The sequence below is a fragment of the Apteryx mantelli genome, chromosome 4 (assembly GCF_036417845.1).
Source record: "Apteryx mantelli isolate bAptMan1 chromosome 4, bAptMan1.hap1, whole genome shotgun sequence".
Taxonomy (NCBI): Eukaryota; Metazoa; Chordata; class Aves; order Apterygiformes; family Apterygidae; genus Apteryx; species Apteryx mantelli.
Window position 1 is genome coordinate 12,860,926 of NC_089981.1, and position 17,713 is coordinate 12,878,638.

The 17,713-nt window shown below is 46.5% G+C and overlaps 1 protein-coding gene and 1 pseudogene across 1 annotated transcript; both read left to right on the forward strand.

The window, feature by feature from the left end:
- The first annotated feature begins 1,419 nt into the window (after positions 1 to 1,419).
- Positions 1,420 to 9,647, forward strand: LOC136991803 (mas-related G-protein coupled receptor member H-like; annotated as a pseudogene).
- Positions 9,648 to 9,667: 20 nt separating this feature from the next.
- On the forward strand, positions 9,668 to 10,606 carry LOC136991932 (olfactory receptor 4S2-like; the record flags this gene model as incomplete). Its single annotated transcript, XM_067295429.1, has 1 exon — positions 9,668 to 10,606. A coding segment is annotated over exon 1 (924 nt), but the record flags the coding sequence as incomplete, so codon positions are not given.
- Between the last annotated feature and the right edge of the window lie 7,107 nt (positions 10,607 to 17,713).

Consider the following 17,713-nt stretch of genomic DNA (forward strand, 5'->3'; position numbering starts at 1 on the left):
TACTCTACTCAGAGGCCTGCCCTATAACTCCACAGGCCAGGCAATCATAGAACGGGCCAACCAAACACTGAAAAGGAAAATAAAATCCCTAGCTGAGGCGGAGGGCTGTGGGGGAGGCATCCCTCCTGAGAAACAGGTGATGCTACTGCATCGGGCGCTCTACGTGCTGAACCACCACAGCAGAGGGGATTGCCCCACGGAGCCAGTGAGGAGACATTGGGGGCACCCACCGTCCTCGACGGGTCCAGGTGTGAAGGTCTGCTTCCCAGGGGAAGGGGAGTGGGAGACAGGATGGGAACTGAAATCACAGGGAAGAGGGTATGCCGCGATAAAATGGGAAGAGCAGATAAGATGGGTTCCAATGAAATGCTTAAGACCTGATTTAAATGCGCGGATGGAAGGGACTGGGGCGTAACTAATCATTCTCGGTGAGATTCCATTTTGAACAGGGCAACGCCGGACAGGGACGCTGCTGCCTGATTGGATTGATGTTTATCGCCGGCTTCATGATTCCGGGGGCCGCAGAGTCATACTGGAGGAGGTGAGCACAGGCGCACGGAGCAGCGCACTACTGCATCCCGCTCAACCCCGAGGCGGGGCCGGCAGAGACCCCAGCTGGCCTGGTGTTCCGGCCACTATGGGTTAACACCAGTACTATGCTGACCGTCCCAATGATCGTCGACTCCAACCTGACCCTGAAGGCTAAGGGAAAAACGGGAGCTGCGTCAGACCTTTCCTGACGGGGAACAGGTCAACACAGGGGCGTGGATCTTGTCATGGCTTGATTAGAAATGGCTTATAACGCTGAGCTTGGTAGCGCTCACAGTAGTGATAGCAATATGCTGCGGCTTGCTAATTCTGAATTATTGCTTACGGCATGTACGGGCTTAACTGCTTGATAGACATGAGCACAGAGTATATCAATTAATGGTACAGGAAAAGAGGTTCTAAAAAGGGGGGGGAGATGTGGGGGATCTTGGGAAACTGCGTAGACAAAGATATTTGCATGAGAAGCGGTAGAGTAGGCGTAGCGGAAGATCACGCGGTGTGACGCGCAGACTAGGGGTGGGAACGAAATGCAACTGTATGTAAGCTTGATCACAGCTCACAATAAATGCCATTTTAGCATCTCTCACATTGAGGTCTGTGCTTTGTGGCCCTGCAGCAGGAAGCTGCAGTGCTCCCCTGGTGGCGCCATGGGACCGAGCCAGAGCGCAGCAACACTTGTCTCTCCTAGGAGGTGGCGGGAGAGGGGAGAGGGACAAGATGACACCGACAGGAGGGGTTTCACCATGGTGGACACCAACACAACAGCCCTTTCTCTGAGCTACACGGCCACAGGATACACAAACTCTCAGAGGACTGCAGAATCTCAGTGCATAAGAGATTACAGAGCGGTGATAATTTTGAGTGTCTCTGTGTGGGCTAGTGGGGAACGGGATGGTTGTGTGGTTCCTGGGCTTTCACACGAAGAAGAGCCCCTTCACCGTCTACATTCTGAACCTGGCCATCACCGACTTCTCTTTGCTCCTCTTTCTTCTTGTTATATTACCGCTAGACATGGTTATAGAAATCTCTTGTTCTCCATTATATAACTATATCTTTTCCAAATATCTCCTGATGGATCTGTTTCTCTTGTGGTACTTTACCAGCATGTATCTCCTGGCAGCAATGAGCATGGAGAGGTGTCTGTCTGTTTTATTCCCAGTCTGGCACCGATGACGTCGCCCAAAATGCTTGTCCGAAATTGTGTGTGGGGTAATCTGGTTTCTTTCTGGACTTTTTGTTTGCTTGTTTTTTCTGGGTTGTTATTCCCCCTTTAATATGAACTGTCGACATATATTTCTACAACTAGGCATTGTGAATTCCTTCATTTTCTCTTTCTTCCCATTCCTTTCCAACCTGACCCTGTTCATCAGACTTTGATATGGCTCACAGAGGCGTCACCCTGGGAGACTGTTTGTTGCAATCTTGCTCAATGTGATCTTCTTCTTTGCCTTCGGATTTCCTTTAACTGCAGTGATGTTCCTAGATCCTATGATTGATTTAAACATATTTTACCTTTATATGTCTTACCTGCTGGCATCTCTGAACAGTAGCATCAATCCTGTCATTTACTTCCTTGTCGGGAGCTGCCGTCAGCGCCGGTTGCAGGGCTCTGTGAAAGTGGCTTTCCGCCGAGTGTTTGCAGAGAAAGCAACATGTGAGGAGGGCAGCCAAGGCCCTGGCGACACTGCTGTGGAGACCACTGTGTAGATCCTGCTGGCAAGGCAGGAGTGGAGATGCTGATCTCCACAGGCAGCCCGGGAGGAGACAGAGAGCCCCACGCCATGGCTGTGGCCCTCTTGCCGCCAGGGAGGTGACCAAAGCTGGGGGTCAGGCGCTGCTGTGCAAGAGGAGTGTGGCGTGGGGACAGGGCCACAAGCCTGGCATAGTGCCGCTCTGCTGGACTTGGTCCCCAAGCACTGCCTGTATTCCCCTTTGCAACCTCCACCATGGTCCTGGTCCTCGCCCAATAAACTTTGGCTTTCTTCTGCCAGCAAACAAGCCCTTGTGGTCTTCTTGGGGCTCTCTCGCTCAGAAGAAGTGAGCCACATTCACAGGAAGGCTCTGGTGGAGCTTTGGCCAACTCGGGGAAGCAAGTTTTCAGGCAGGGTGAAAGCGGCAATGCCAACACGTGGTGGTGGTGGTGGTGGTGGTGGTGGACCACCAGAGGGGGATTGCCTCTTCCTGCTGTCCCTGTGCTGAAGTGAAAGGCTGAGCAAGAACTGGAGGGGAACCCTGCCAGCAGGAAGCAGAAATGCAGCTGGGTCAGCATTTGGTCAGCGGTCACCTCCCTCGGGCCCAGGCAGCAGCGTCTGCTGTGAGAGCTGCTCTCTGTGCCCACCCTGCTGCCCCGGCACGGGGTTCTCCACTGCAGCCCCCCTTTGCTGGTGTGAAGAGCAGGTGAGCGGCTGGGCTGGCTCACTGCAGGCAGGCCCCGGCCCCAGCAGCACAGCTGGGGGTCAGTTTGCAGGCCGTCTCTTGTGGTCTGCCAGGCTCTGCACCCCCGGCACCTCCTTGGCTGCGCACACACCCCTGTGAAGAAGATGTCCTGAGGTCTTTCTCCCTTGAGCTCGGCAGGCAGGGTCTGGGCCTCTCGCACACATCTTGCACCCTCAGCACCCCATGGCTGTGATTTCCATGGGCAGTGACCGGCTGTATGAGAAAGTCCCCAGAGCTGTTTTGAACCTGCTCCCAGATCACGTCTTTTTCTGATGGCATGTCCTTGTCAAATTTGAAGCAGTGAAGAAGTGTTTCCTCTTTCCCTCCCACAGAAGTGTGCAGCCCTCACTCAGAGGTCTTTGTCTTCTCTCCCCCAGCCTGGGCATGTCCCCCTCGCTCTGCAGAGCAGCCCCTGCCAGGGAAGGTGGTGCTCTCCTTTGCCTGCCCTTGTTTCCTGTCTTGGTGCCTTTCCCACTTCTCCCATGGCGTTGCTGTGCTGGGGGGTGAGCAGGGCCTGCGGCACGTGTAGTGTGTGTGCAGCCTCTCGAGATCTCCGTCTTTCCCCAGGAAACACCTCAGAAAGAAGGAGTAAAGGAAAGGAAGGAAGGGAAGGAAGGAAAGACAAGTGAGCAGTAAAGATGCAGTCTCCATAAGGCTGATGGATGAGATTCTGTGAGACAAGAATCTCTTGCAGAGAAAAGCTCATTTGCAGCCCTCTGTACTCCACGACATGCAATCTCTGAGGCAACATGTTCATGCTGGCAATGGGATTAGAATCAATGGATGAAGCCCTTGTGCTGTTGCATGCCAAACATTGGTAAATTCCCATTTTTGATGGTCCCTGGCTCATCTCTCTGGGACAGCAGCACCAACCCGGTCATTTACTTCCTCTTCAGGAGCAACCGTCACCACCGGCTCCATGGCTCTGGGAAAGTCACCTTCTGACAAGCGTTTGCAGAGAAAGCAACGTGCGGAGAAGGAAGCCAAGTGCCCAGAGACACTGCTGCAGAGACTGCTGTATAAATCCCTGCTGGCGAGGAGGTGTGGGAGGGTGGGGCAGCCTGCAGAGGGGACTGAGGGGAGGTGGGCAGCAGTGCTCAGCCCCCAGCAGAGCCAGGGCATCTCCACTGCGGTGGGAGCAGCTCAGCTGGTGACGTGCCCCTTGCGAGCAGGGCTGTGCTGGGGACCAGGGAGCTGGGTGAGAGCGATCCTTGTCTGCACACCATGCCAGGGCCTCTTCTCATTACGTGGTCCCCCTTGTGGAAGGGGACATGGTGCGCAGAGCATGGCTAAGCAGAGCATGCAGAGTGCGGGGAGGAAGAGTGACCCAGGATGTTGGGCATGTCTTTGGGACCCTGAACCTTACAGGGAGTCTTTTCCCTCACTTTGACTTGAGGCCAAGCCTGCAGGACTCCAGTGCATTCTGGCAGCTCCTGGGATGCCATTCTCAGCAGGCATGAGTTTCATCCTGGCTATTTTGGGCTTGTATAGAAACATCCTTCAGGTCTGAACACCTAGGGGACCGTTCAGCTGGTGCCATGGCTGCTCTGGTCAACACACAGGGGTCCAGGAGTGATGCGTGGTGCTTCTGTGTGTGTAGAGAAGAGCACCAATTCCTCACCTACACCCTGAGCCTCTCCATCGCTGTCCCCAGAGGGCTGGAGGGGGAACTCATCTCTCCCAGCTTTCGCCCAAGATGGCCATCTCCAGATGAGTTAGTTGCCCTAGGCTGCCTGTACAGGCAGTGGAGAGAAAGGTGCTTGTAAGGAGCTTTTCCCTTCCCTATGTGGCTGCAGCACACAGCTCCTGCTGAGCCATCAGCCACCCTCCTGTCCCTGTGCCAAATCTCTTCCCCACCACCGTCTCGCCCCACACTGGGGATGCCTCGCTCCCCTTACGCAGTGCCATGCAAGGCCTCTCACCCTAGTGCTTCTGAGAAAGCTTTCAGCTCCCAGCCACAGCACCTTATCTCACTGTCTTCCCAGTAGCTGCTGTGAGGGTCACCTCTCTTCCTGGCACTGGCACTTGCCTGTTGCTGCAGGGCTGAAAGGGCATTTCTCTGCCTCTCCAGCCAGCTCTCCAGACTTCTATTTGTTTTTTGTTTTTTTTGGCTCCTGCCCTCAATCCTTCCCTCCTTTGTTTCTCCATTACTCTCTTTCTGGGTTGGCTGGTGCGTGGATCTAATTAACACCAAAACAGTTTGTGAGCAAGTGAAGGGCTGGATTTAAAAGGAATGGATCTAAATCTGATTTTTTGAAATTAAGTTGAAGGCAGAGGAAGAAGGGAAAGTGTCTGCACCAGAACATTCAAAGAACTAACAGGGGTCAAAACTTTTCTTTTTTTTTTGTTTTAATTCTACGGAGTAGCAGTATTCCTGAAGCCATTTCATTCCAGTAAACAAGGTTTGGAGAAGCCCTTTAATGGTTGATTACAATATTGCTTTAGCAGAGATTTCACTAGAAACCATGAGACCTCTCTGCTGTCCTCCTTCGTTTGTTTCATTTCATAGGTTCACCTTTGACTGCAGCTGCTCAGGTTAAGAAAGATGGGGCCCATCATGACAGTGAGATTTGTCCGCCCTAAGTTATTTTGTTTAAAAGCTAGATGTCCATTTAAGACCTAATCGCATCCTAAAATCAGTTCTGAGGTAGATCAGATGCATCTGCCTCCAGAGACATTCATTTTTTTCCGCAGAAGAGCCTAGAGTGACTAAGTCAGGGTTAAATTTGCTGACTTCCATTGGCATTAAATAGGTGATATCCTCCCTCTGTTTCCCAATTCGTAAATGAAGGACTTTTTTGACTGACTTGGTAATTCACTGACCTCTGTTAAAACATGCAAATTCTTGCACAGAGGCTTTATTCACTGGATTTCCAGTGATGAAATTTTTGGTGAGATAGGACTTGGAGGGTCATCAAGAGGTCACCCAGGACATCTTCTGTCCCTATCAAAACTTAATTGTACCACTCCTGAGAGAAATGAGCCCAAGCTGTCCTTAAAAGACTCCTGTGATAGGAATTCTTTACCATCCCTGGAGGATGGTGACTCTTCCTACAGCTTGAGGTTTCTTTCTTTTTTTCCTTTAATGAAGATTTCACTTTTACATGTTTTTTGGAATACACAGAAGTGAAAAAAGGAGAGAAAATATCTAGATTACAAATGGACTGTTTTAGCATTCACAATGCTAGGAAGCCAGAGCAGTGGACCTAATGGCCCTTTACACAGGGGAAATCCATACAACTATCAGCTTGGAGTAAGGAAGAACTCCGAGAAGCGTTAGCTGGATAGGTCCATGCATATGCTTGTCCAGTTGAATATTCAGCTACTCCTTTGACTGTTATTTCTTATGGAGAAACCCTGAAATGCCTTTGTGATATCATTAGAAAAGCATTGACTGACAACTGTTTCTTTAAAATATATTTACTTAAACTTTTCAGTCAAGACAGAACTCATTCTCCTCACTTGCCCCTTTCTTTCACGCCTTCCCTTCACTAAGCCTCCACCCCTCCCTCCTCCAGCCCCAAGAGCCCTTCAGGTGGAAGATTTCCTGCGAGAGGGTTAAAGGTTGGTGCTTAAATGGTTTTCTTCTCAGCCCTGGGATATGAAAGCATCATTCAGCACACCCAGGTCACATCATCCACACAGCCTATTAAACCACTTCTCACACAGGCAGGAAACATCAAGATACACTTGTGACACACGAAAGCAAGTAATAAATTAGATGGGGTTGGATTATACACTGACAGCCACCTCCTAAGCAAGTTTTGGAAGCTTTCCAGAAGCCATTCTATGTTCTTTAAAGGCGCTGTGCTCTAACACATTCATACCAGGGAAGACAGAATTTGAGGAGATAAAGTTGTACAGCCCTTACACAAAAATTTAGATCTCTAAACACAGGCGAGGTAAGTTTTGCAGCTTCTCTGGCTTCTCGCTTTTCTTCGCTTTGTTTGCTTTGCTTTGCTTTCCTCTTTCTTTTCCTTTCTTCTTGAACAAATGTGAAAATACAGAAAGGAACTTCTGCTGAAGTTATCAACTGTCTCTAGTTATCTTTGGCTAGAATCATATACAGAGCTAGTTCTACAGCCGCAGATTCGATTGCTTCGATATTATTCTTTTGTTTCCCATAACCACCTGAGATTTTAGGGAAGAATGCATGCAGTAAGGAGATGGTGCAATTTCTCACCCTTTTTGAGATGTTAAGAGTACACATGAGATTCATTTTATTTTGCAGCTGATTGCATTATGTCATATAGCTCAGCTCTACCCCTGCAAAGGCACTTGAAGAGATAAGCCATCACTGGTGGCAATCCTCTACTGAATTAGTCATTCTAGTAATCCTCTTGGAGTCAACAGTAAGAAACGGGTACCGGCAGCACATGATTCATCACATTTATAAGTAGACTGGTCAGGTGTAATATGCCTAGCTTAGGTACCGGTGCCTACATGACTTAAGTCGATGAGATGAGATCAGACAGATGGGTAGTTTGTTAAATGCAGTTTGGTGGTGATGGAAAGGACCTTATCAAGCAAGATACATAGCCGAGCTGTCTGAATTGTGAATCGGTCCTTTTGTAGATGCACACCTTGTTTTTAGCTCAGGAGTTTGCCATCTGCTGGTATTCAGGCATATAGATTCCCCTGACCATTTCTCTCTTGGTCACTCCTTTCTGACTGCCTAAATATGGCCCTGCGATTGCTGTGGTATGCTTCCAGTCATGCTCTGGCTTGGATGGAACCCAGCTATTTCTTTTCGACTGGGTACTGCACAGCCATAAAGGTGTGCTCATTTCATCCCTGTCATTTATTTTGTTGAGAAGTCTACGTCGTTGCTCAGTAGAAGGAAGAGGGGTAGAAAGGATCAATACCTGGTAAGACGAGGGAGAAACTGACCTCGCGTTGTTCTTACTGATCCTTTTCATGTAGAAATATCTGAAAGGGAACCATCCATGTAAATTTTACCCTTCTGCTTGAAAAACTTTCATCTAGTGTAAGTACAACTGTAAGCATAGGAAAAGTCCCTAACTTTGCGCACTTCCTCTCTCGGCTTCACTTTGTGGGTTTGAAAGTATTCTTGGGTTTTCTCAGTTTCAGTGTTTCCTGTGGATGCTTGATCATTTTGTGCCTGCACGAGAATTTCTGATTATGCTGCAGATTGAAGTAGTTGGTAGATAACTTGGCTTAACTGAATCATTCCACAGATTTGCTCACAGATCACCAAGACAAATGAGAAGACCTGGTTGTGATGTAATTCTGCAGGACTTAAAATGGTGCATTTTAACACCAGCTGACGGGGAATGTTTTGATGCTAAAAGGAAGCCCATACAGTGGATATTTTTATTAAAAGAGTGCCTGCTTTTGGCTGACCTTAAACTCTCTGTGAAGAGTTTAATCCGGTGGTTCCCAGACTTCTTTGACCAAGGGAATTCTGGTGGTCTGGGTGCATAAAGGGAAGCTAGAGACGTTACACTCTTTCTAAAGATGTAGGCTACTCATTTATTAGTGACACGTAATGCTCGATGGGTTGTAGCTGGAATACAGGGTGAACCAAAGAAGTCCCATGTTTATGCTGGAATGTGACCTTGTCTCGAATAAGAAACTGTATGGATGTAGAAATGCCTAGGGACAAGGAGCTCAGCCATAACCTAAAACAGGTGGATGGCATTACAAAAAGCTCTGAGCTACTTTCAGGGACCAAAAGGGATTATTCTCTGAAGGTCATTCTAACCTGGTGGTGCTAATTTGCTTAAGCTCCTCACAGTGAATGGAGGAAAAAAGGGTTCTGCAAAGGACCCTAATTCAGTCATTCTGAATCAGCCTATGAATCAGACTTATACTGGCTGTTGAAGGAGTTTAGTTAGATTAGCTTCATTAAGCTAAGTTAACCCTTGAAAGGATCACGCAGAGCGTATCAAAAATCATACTAGGTAAAATCACTACAGTGCTGGGACAGAAGATCTCACAAGAGTCTTTCATTCTTCCTTCCTCTGATAGAAACAATGCTGAGATTTAGAACAATGTGAAATACTACATTAAGTCATATGTGCTATTTTTTTTTCCCTCCATGACAGATAACCTTCCCAGAACTCATTTTTCAGATTGTGACATTTCATATTTACGTTTCAAAATGTATATACACAAGAGAGTTCTTTTCTCTGCATGTGGGTACATTTCCCTTCTAAACAAGAATTCGAAGATCATGTGTACTTATAAAGCCAATCATCATTCTGAGCAATATTTCCAGGTATTCTTAAAGACACCCATTTTACAAAGATTGCTGTCAGGGACTTTGTCTACCCTGAGGGCAAACATGCTGCATTATCTGCCTCGTAGTGCCTAAGGTGAACACTCTGGCCGTGTCCTTAGTGCATGGAAGGCTACCAGCCATGGAGCCAGTCCTTCAAAATCCTGGAGGATCAGGATTAAGGAACATATCACAGAGTGCACCTATCTCTGTGCCACCAAAACCATGGCAGAAGCTTTGTACTGTGGAGAATTAAATAGCTGTGAAAAAATACATGACAGAAACTAAACACTTCATAAGCTTAATACTAATCCTATATTTTTCTTGGTTTGTATCCACTTCTCATATATGGAATTGATTACTAAAAATGAAAAAAATGCTGATGAATCATGTGTCTGTCTTTGTTTTCCCAGGTGTGTAAGCTGTATATTGCATATTGCCACCCAACTGATCAACATGGAGAATGTAAGCAGTGTGAAGGAATTCATTCTTCTGGGCCTTTCAAAGAACCAAGGGGTGCAGAAAATATGTTTTGTGGTGTTTTTGTTCTTCTATATTGTTATTGTGGCAGGAAATCTGCTCATTGTTGTCACTGTAGTTAGCAGTCAGCGTCTGAACTCCCCCATGTATTTCTTTCTCTGCCACCTGTCCATTGCAGATATTTGCTTCTCTTCTGCCACAGCTCCCAAAATGATTGCTGACTTCCTTGTTGAAAAGAAAACCATTTCCTTTGGGGGTTGCATGGCACAGCTATTCATGGGACATTTCTTTGGCTGCGCTGAGATCTTCATCCTCACAGCGATGGCCTATGATCGCTACTTTGCCATATGCAGACCCCTGCACTACACCACCCTCATGACCAGGCGTGTGTGTGGCTGGATGGTGATGGGTTCATGGGTGGGGGGCTTTGTGCACTCCCTGGTGCAGACCCTCATAACTGTTAGCCTCCCTTTTTGTGGCCCCAACAAAATTGACCACTACTTCTGTGATGTCCACCCCCTACTACAACTGGCCTGTGCCGACACCTATGTTGCGGGCATCATTGTCGTTGCCAATGGTGGAATGATTGCCTTGGTCTCTTTCTTCATCCTGGTCACATCCTACATTGTCATTTTGTTATCCTTGAAAAGGCGAACGTCCGAAGGGCGGTACAAAGCCCTCTCCACCTGTGGGTCCCACATTACTGTGGTGATTCTCTTCTTTGGGCCTTGCACATTCATCTACATACGCCCATCCAGCAATCTCTCGGAGGACAAGAGGGTAGCTGTCTTTTACACTGTCATCACACCCATGCTGAACCCACTCATCTACACACTGAGAAATGAGGAGATGAAAAGTGCCATGAGAAAACTGTGGAATAGAAAAGTCTGGAGTGAAAAGGGTGAGGTGTAGAACTGTGGCAACATTTTCTCAGGAGCTGAGAAAATCAAGTCTCTCTCACTATAATTCCATTTTGAAAAATTTACTGAAAGCTCCCTTCTGAAGAAAAGCTTGGTTTTAGCTGTTGCAGTAATTGGGAAGACACTGAAAGTTCATGTTTTGATTGGAATGGCATTGTAAACTCTGTGACTAGCAGGGCTTCCCTTTATGTTCTCTTTTTGAATAGCACAGGCCCAGGACTGGGGCTTCCAAGCACTGCTGAGACACCAGCAAATAAAGAAATGAATGCTATCAAAAATATTAAAATATGTTCCATGCAGAGCATCCCATTAGTCCGAGCTCTCACGGCTGTAAACTTTCCGTCAGACAAACTCCATCTACTCTGTAATCTACTCAGCCAGGAAACAATGGCCCAAGGTGTCTGCAAAGCTGTTGGTCACCTGCTGCTGGAAGCAATTGTACCAAAGGCTTCCTTCTCCTTTACTTTGGAGTAAATGCCTTCTTAGGAGTACTGCACTGTCATATGCTGAATCCATGGGTTAGCAATTAAACTGCTGATATTAGATGCTGGCTGGGTCATTTGCTGATGCAGGTGATATGAGGAGAAGCTTCTCCCCTTCCCATTACAGTGCAGCTCTCTGCCTTTCTGCAGTAGTTCACCTATCACTAATGCCCTCCTTCCTAGCCATCCCCTCTGCCCTTCATCTCTGCCTCAGATTTTGCATTTTACTGTTTAGACTAATAGAGAATCAAAGATCCAAGTGAAAGATAGATTGCTCACTGTAGGAAATTGTCGCCACCAGAGAAAGCATTGGGGGGCAAAGAAAGCATTGGGGGGCACAATTTTATGTGTCAATGAAAAAAAAGGGTTATTTGGGAATAATTACTATACGCAAGATAACTCCTAGCCCAACAGGGCACATTTACAGGCCCAGGCAAAAGAAGAAACATGTATTCCAAGGGAATAGCTGGAGCAGCTACTCCTGCAGGAGGGAAGAGAAGAAATGTGAAGATGGAAGATTAAATCATCTCAGAGCCAGTCACAGCTGCCACAGGGAGGTTAGTTGTAGCAGCTAAGCTTCTCCACAAGGCCAAAGGAGCCACAAGGAGCCACGGGACCCTGACTCCTACCTTGCCGGGAGGAAAAGAGCAAATGAGCTGCGTGAGGGAGAAAGACATCTGTGTAATGCACTCTGAAAGTAACTAAAGCACTTTCTTTTTTCTTCCTTCACTTCACGTTCCCTATAAACACTGGCTTGCACTTGTGTTGCACCTTAACATGGCTTAAGTGTGATTCAAGATAAGAAGGTGTTCCCTGCACAGGAGAGCGGCACATCTACAGACCAAACCCTGGGACAATGTCAGAAATGCTCTGGTTCCCCGAATGTCCTCTGCTGTATGCAGGGGGTGGCAGAGTGGGTTCCCGTTTCACAGGCATGCACCAGTACATTGCAGACGTCTCAGTGTCTTCTGCTCACCGTGGTGGGTTATGTGGATGGCAGCCAGCAGGACGGAACTGGGATAAATCCTGATTCTCAAGGCTTAGAGGGATAGTGTCCCTCAGGCCTGGGCCAGCATGTCACTCACCCAGCATTCACACTCTGTGGACACAGCTAAAGGTGGGACCATCCCCACCTATTTGTAGCAGTCTAAATTCTTCATGCAATGAAGGACAGTTGTCTAGCTCAGCACCATTGTCAACAGAGAGGGACAGGCGCCTTCAGAGGTTGGTCTGTCTCACCCGGGGTGGGGAAGGTAGAAAGACAGATGGGGCCCACTGACCCCCTTCATACTGAAACTGCTGAGGGGTTAGGGCACACGGCCAGTTCAAGCTAAGGCTTATAATTTTAAAACTGTTAGTTTTTCTTTTTTTTTTTAATGTTTTGGGGAAGAATGCCATGATTTTTCTGATTTCTCTTCCGGCTGCTGGATGCTAGCAGGCAACAGTGGGACCATAGCTTATGGAAGGCATCAACAACAGCAACAACAACATTTGATTCCTCTACACATTGGCCCAGATTCTTATAATGACTTAATATGTGGACTAAACAGCTGCTTCTATATTTTGCATTGCCTGAGTAAAAATACCTGGCAAGTAGTGAGGCCTGACCACAAACATTTTTAAAGTCTTGAAATGATTTCCTCGTTTACTTCTTGTTTCAAACGTGTACAGACCAGATGTCTAAGTGCCAACAGTCATATAGCACAGTTATGATATCTACTTATGCTGCAAACATGCAATGGTAAGAGCAAGTTAATAAGAAAGAAGAAAGCATATGTGAAATATTGGCTTGGAAGGGAAAAAATATCTGACACGTGTAAGAGACATCTTTACGCAAAAAATGTTTGATTGCAAGGGCAATGTGAACACAAACTCTTGCAAATGGTCAGCCATGACATTGATTTTAAATAGAAATGTTTCCAAAAGAAGCACATAGCTAATACTAAATGAAGTCCATTTATCTGGACAGCATTGGAAAGCAAGCAAGAAGGCAAGCAAACCCCCACACAATGTGACATGGTCTAGGTGATCACGCTCCAGAGTCACCCTGTAGAGATTACTCTAATAGCTGTCCAAAACATATATTTTAGCTCCCCGTTCACTGATTCTTTCTGACAAAGAAAACTTCACATGCCTCTGCGATCTCATTGCTTCTGGTAAGCTTGTGCTTCTGCTGTGCAATTTACTTGAAATATTTCTGCCACAACTTCCCCATCTGGAGAGAGACAGAGAGTTGTTCTTGCAGATGCTCTTGGAAGTTGTTTTTGCAGAATGAGAAATGGAGCTAGACATTCAGGCTGTCCGTTTCATCCCCTGTAGTTTTCAGCCCTGGCAGAGATGTGGACTGCTCTCGTGACACACAAGAAGCAGCTTGGAGCTGAGAGGTTTTGATGAAACTGCCTGAAGTGCTCCGAGAGGTCATCAGAGGAGAATAGCAGGCAAACTGTTGGAGACTAGCAAATATAAACTGTGTAAGTTTTCTGATCTTGCTTCTTTGCTTTGTTCAAGAGTGACTATGAAATCCTGCCTTTGAAAAGAGGCATTACTGTTGCGTGACTTTTGTGAGGTGCATTTTCTGAAGTAGAAAGAACTCAATTTTTTTTACCCTTTGTTTTAATTGGTGTCTTCTTTGCTTATTTTTCAGTTATATGCCATTTCCAGAAATATCTGTAAAAGGGAAGTTTCTGGTGTTACAGAGTCAAGGAGTCAATAGGTAGCTGCAGCACTTCCTGTGTACTCAGTCTTAACTTGTCCCCTCTAGCTGTACACATCGTGGCAACAATGCTCTTAACGCACACGCTTTGGGCCTCCCCATACTGCTTTCCCGCTGCACACGGAGTGGCATGGAGATAGGGCTGGAGACACGAAAGAATATTTCCTCTGCTGCTAAAGTTGGAGGGTGGAAGAGGCAGAGATCTCGTGAGAAAGAACTGATTGACCTGTAATTGTGGAACAGGATTAAGAGCCCAAAGGACTTGCCAGTATTGTGGACACTGTTATGCAGCTCTTGCCGTCTATCTTTTCAGTGTAGAAACTGAACACTAGTGATACTTGCGTACTGCACTAGAGTGCAGCAAAGGTGAATACAAGGGTGTTGGTGAGTAAAGGAGATTCAGCAGCGGTGTATTTATTACCCCAGGGGCATCACAGGTGTGTTTATGGGGGTTTCCATGCCTAGTCCAAAACTTGGCTGAGGTGTATAAAACCTTACTGACACATCGTTAATGCAGATTATCTCCAGTATTCACCCATGTACTGTGTGAAAGGTGGTCTGAGGAAATACAAGCCTGCTCTTTTGGAGACAGAGGTCGCAACCCAGAAACTCATGAGCAATAACTGGAACCAATCCACACAAGATGTAGCCCAGTACAGCACATATAGGACAATGACTCTCTTGCTTCAGGTTTCCTGGCATGCCTTGAACATGGTCTGATTTCACTTAGGGCGCCTTAAAGACAGTTTGTGCCTAAAGGCACATCTCTGCTAAACAGACATGAGGTAGGTGTCCACTTTACCTCCTCCAGAAGGATCTACACTGAGAGTTGAAGTGATGTTAATTAGCCAGCTGCCTTGTGTCATGATGTGAACACTGATGGTTGCACAGAAATGCATGGACATTCTACCAGAGTCAGAGAGCAATAGCAAGGAAAGTTCTGTTGAATTCCCTCAGAGGGTTGAAAAAGAAGGTACGTTCACTGCTTGAGCAGAATTCCTTAGGGGATGACTAATGTGTTGGGACTCAAATGGAAACATGCACTACCCTTCTCAGTCAGTTTTTCATTTCCAAATCAACACTTCAAAAGTGGATGTTTAGGAAGCCTAGTGACTAGTCTTCCTTTTTAAAAGGGGCAAAGATCAGAAATAAGAATCTGGAGGATATTTCCACCAACTCCCTCAAGCAAATAAACGGAGCTCGCTATTACACACATCAGTAATACATTCTGAGTTAGATATCAACTGTCACTCCTTGAGAGAAGCATTGACTTTGAAAGGAAACTTTCCCCAAAAGGCATAAAAGGGAATACATTGATATTGAACATACCAGTGATCGACATGGATGTGTACTGATAACACTGTGCTTCTAATGCCATCACAGGTGGCTTTATTCTGTGCTTCAGGTCCTGTCTACGTGACGTATATGAAGAACAAAAACAATGTGACGGAGTTTGTCTTCCAGGGACTCACACAAGATGATGCATTAGCAAAAGTATGCTTCACATTCTTCTTCGTCTTCTATGCCACTGTTATTCTTGGAAACCTGCTTAGCATCATCACTATACAGAACAGTCAACAGCTGGACTCTCCCATGTACTTCTTCCTGAGCTGCTTGTCCTTTGTAGATATCAGTTACTCTACTGTCACAGTTCCCAAACTCATTTATGACCTTCTTGCTGAAAAGAAGACCATCTCTTTTGTGGGCTGCATAGCACAGCTCTTTGGGGTCCTTCTCTTTGCCTGCACGGAGATGTTCATCCTCATAGCAATGGCGTATGATCGTTACACTGCTATATGCAAGCCGCTTCATTACACAAGCATTATGAACAAGCATGTGTGTGGCCGGCTGGTGGCAGCTTCATGGGTGGGAGGCTGTGTGCACTCCCTGGTGCAGACCCTGCTGACTGCTCAGCTATTGTTTTGTGGGCCCAATGAGATCGACCACTACTTCTGTGATGTACACCTTTGCTGAAGCTGGCCTGCACTGACACCTACGTGGCTGGTTGCATAGTGGTTGCCAATAGTGGTCTGATTTCCTCGGGCTCTTTTGTGGTTCTTGTTGTGTCCTATGTCATTATTTTGGTCTCTTTGAGGACACGCTCTTCCAAAGGGCTTCTGATAGCACTCTCTACCTGCACCTCCCATATCACTGTTGCATTTCTGTTCTTTGGGCCATGCATTTCCATCTACATGCGCCCTTCCACCATCTTCTCAGCAGACAAGAGTAGAACTGAAGCTAAATCCAAGGTTTCATGTAGCTCTCATCTTTCTTTGGAAACTGTCAGTCAAAAGGATGTGAGCATATTGTCACCAGTCAAACCCGAGCCTTTGGGGTGGTATTGTGGCTTTTACCTTTAGACACCTTAGAGCTGTGTAAGTCTCAGGTCTAGGCTTCTCCTGGCATTAAGAGGAATAACTAGGTATTTTGAGAGGTCATGCTTTCCCACTAGCTCCTACGAGCTTCAGAGAGTGGTGTCTGCTCACGTTTCTACACAAAAAAAGTGATGGTGGTGCTAAGCTTCCAAGAGAAAGCAAATCCTTCAGGATGGCACAGCACAAGCAGGTTTCATCTCACATATATTGGTGTGCTGACATGAGGTGCCTCAACTTGAGAGAGCTGCTGAAGACAGCAAGAGACCTTTGAGGGGACTGCAATTCATTGCATGGTAAAATAGGAGCATGAGAGGAGCAGGATGCTGCACTAGGCGTCTGCCTTACAGTGAAGGGTGACATACACTGTACTAGACTTTCCAAGGCTCCCAGGAATACTGAAGGACACAGAGGCCGTTTACCAGTGCCAGGCATTAACTCCGATTTTCATCAGTCTGTGCCAACCTGGTGTCTCTGGGAACGCTTCATTTAAAGGAGCTCTGCTAACGCCTTTCCAAGGCCTTGGCCTTATGTCATAGCTGAGCTTTGTAATCTATCAGAGCAGCAATCCAAGCATGGTTAAATACCATAGTCAATGTTGGAGCCACAATCCAGTTCAATTGTCGGGACATTTTTCACTGCTTTATTTAGAGACTGGATGAAGTTTCATGCTTTGGCCAGTCGTCTGGTGCTTTACACTCTAAAGACCTAAGGAATAGGCATCTCAGTGGAAATATGGGGATCCAATATCTCTCCATACTCCATAAGATATAACCTAATTCCTAGCTGAACACTGAAAATTTCCCTAAAATTCTTAACAGTACTGTTCTTGATTCATCGAGTTTTCCTCAACTGTTTGCAGCAGGGAAATCCCCAAATGCCCCTAGGACCTCCTGACTCTGGGCAATGCTGTTCTACCGCAAACAGACTTACTTTAGCATTGCTGTCATGACAAGTGATTCAAGGCAGGGATTTTCCCAAATCTGGGTCTGGGTTTCTTGAGGTGGAGACTAAGGGATAGGTGAATGCAGGGCTTAGATGAATGTGGGGCTTATGAAAATCTGTTTTTTTTGATGATATTTGTCAGAAAGCATATTTAGGTTTGAGATTGTGATTCTTGATTGAAACATGCTGCCGGTTCTGCTGATGCTTAGCTCTAGATGGCTTTGACTATCTTAAACATCAGCGCAGAGAGAGGTGTGCAGACATGACTCATTGCTGTGCAGGGAAGCTCTTTGATGACAACCTACCTGTCTTTCTCTGGAAGAGTAGTAGTGTACATTGCTCTTCCCAGAGACCTGTAAACATACACAGTAAAATAAAATGATGCCTGTGATTTCTTCTCAAGCTATTTCCTTCCTGTGAGCTGGGAGTCCACTGAAAGAGACAATTTTGGACACCTCAGAAATCTGGTTTAAAAATCTCACTTCTCTGTTCAAGATAAGGACAGCGCAACATTGATACGTGTAAAAGCTGTGATCTTCACATATCTGATGATACTTAATGATGAGAAACAAGAG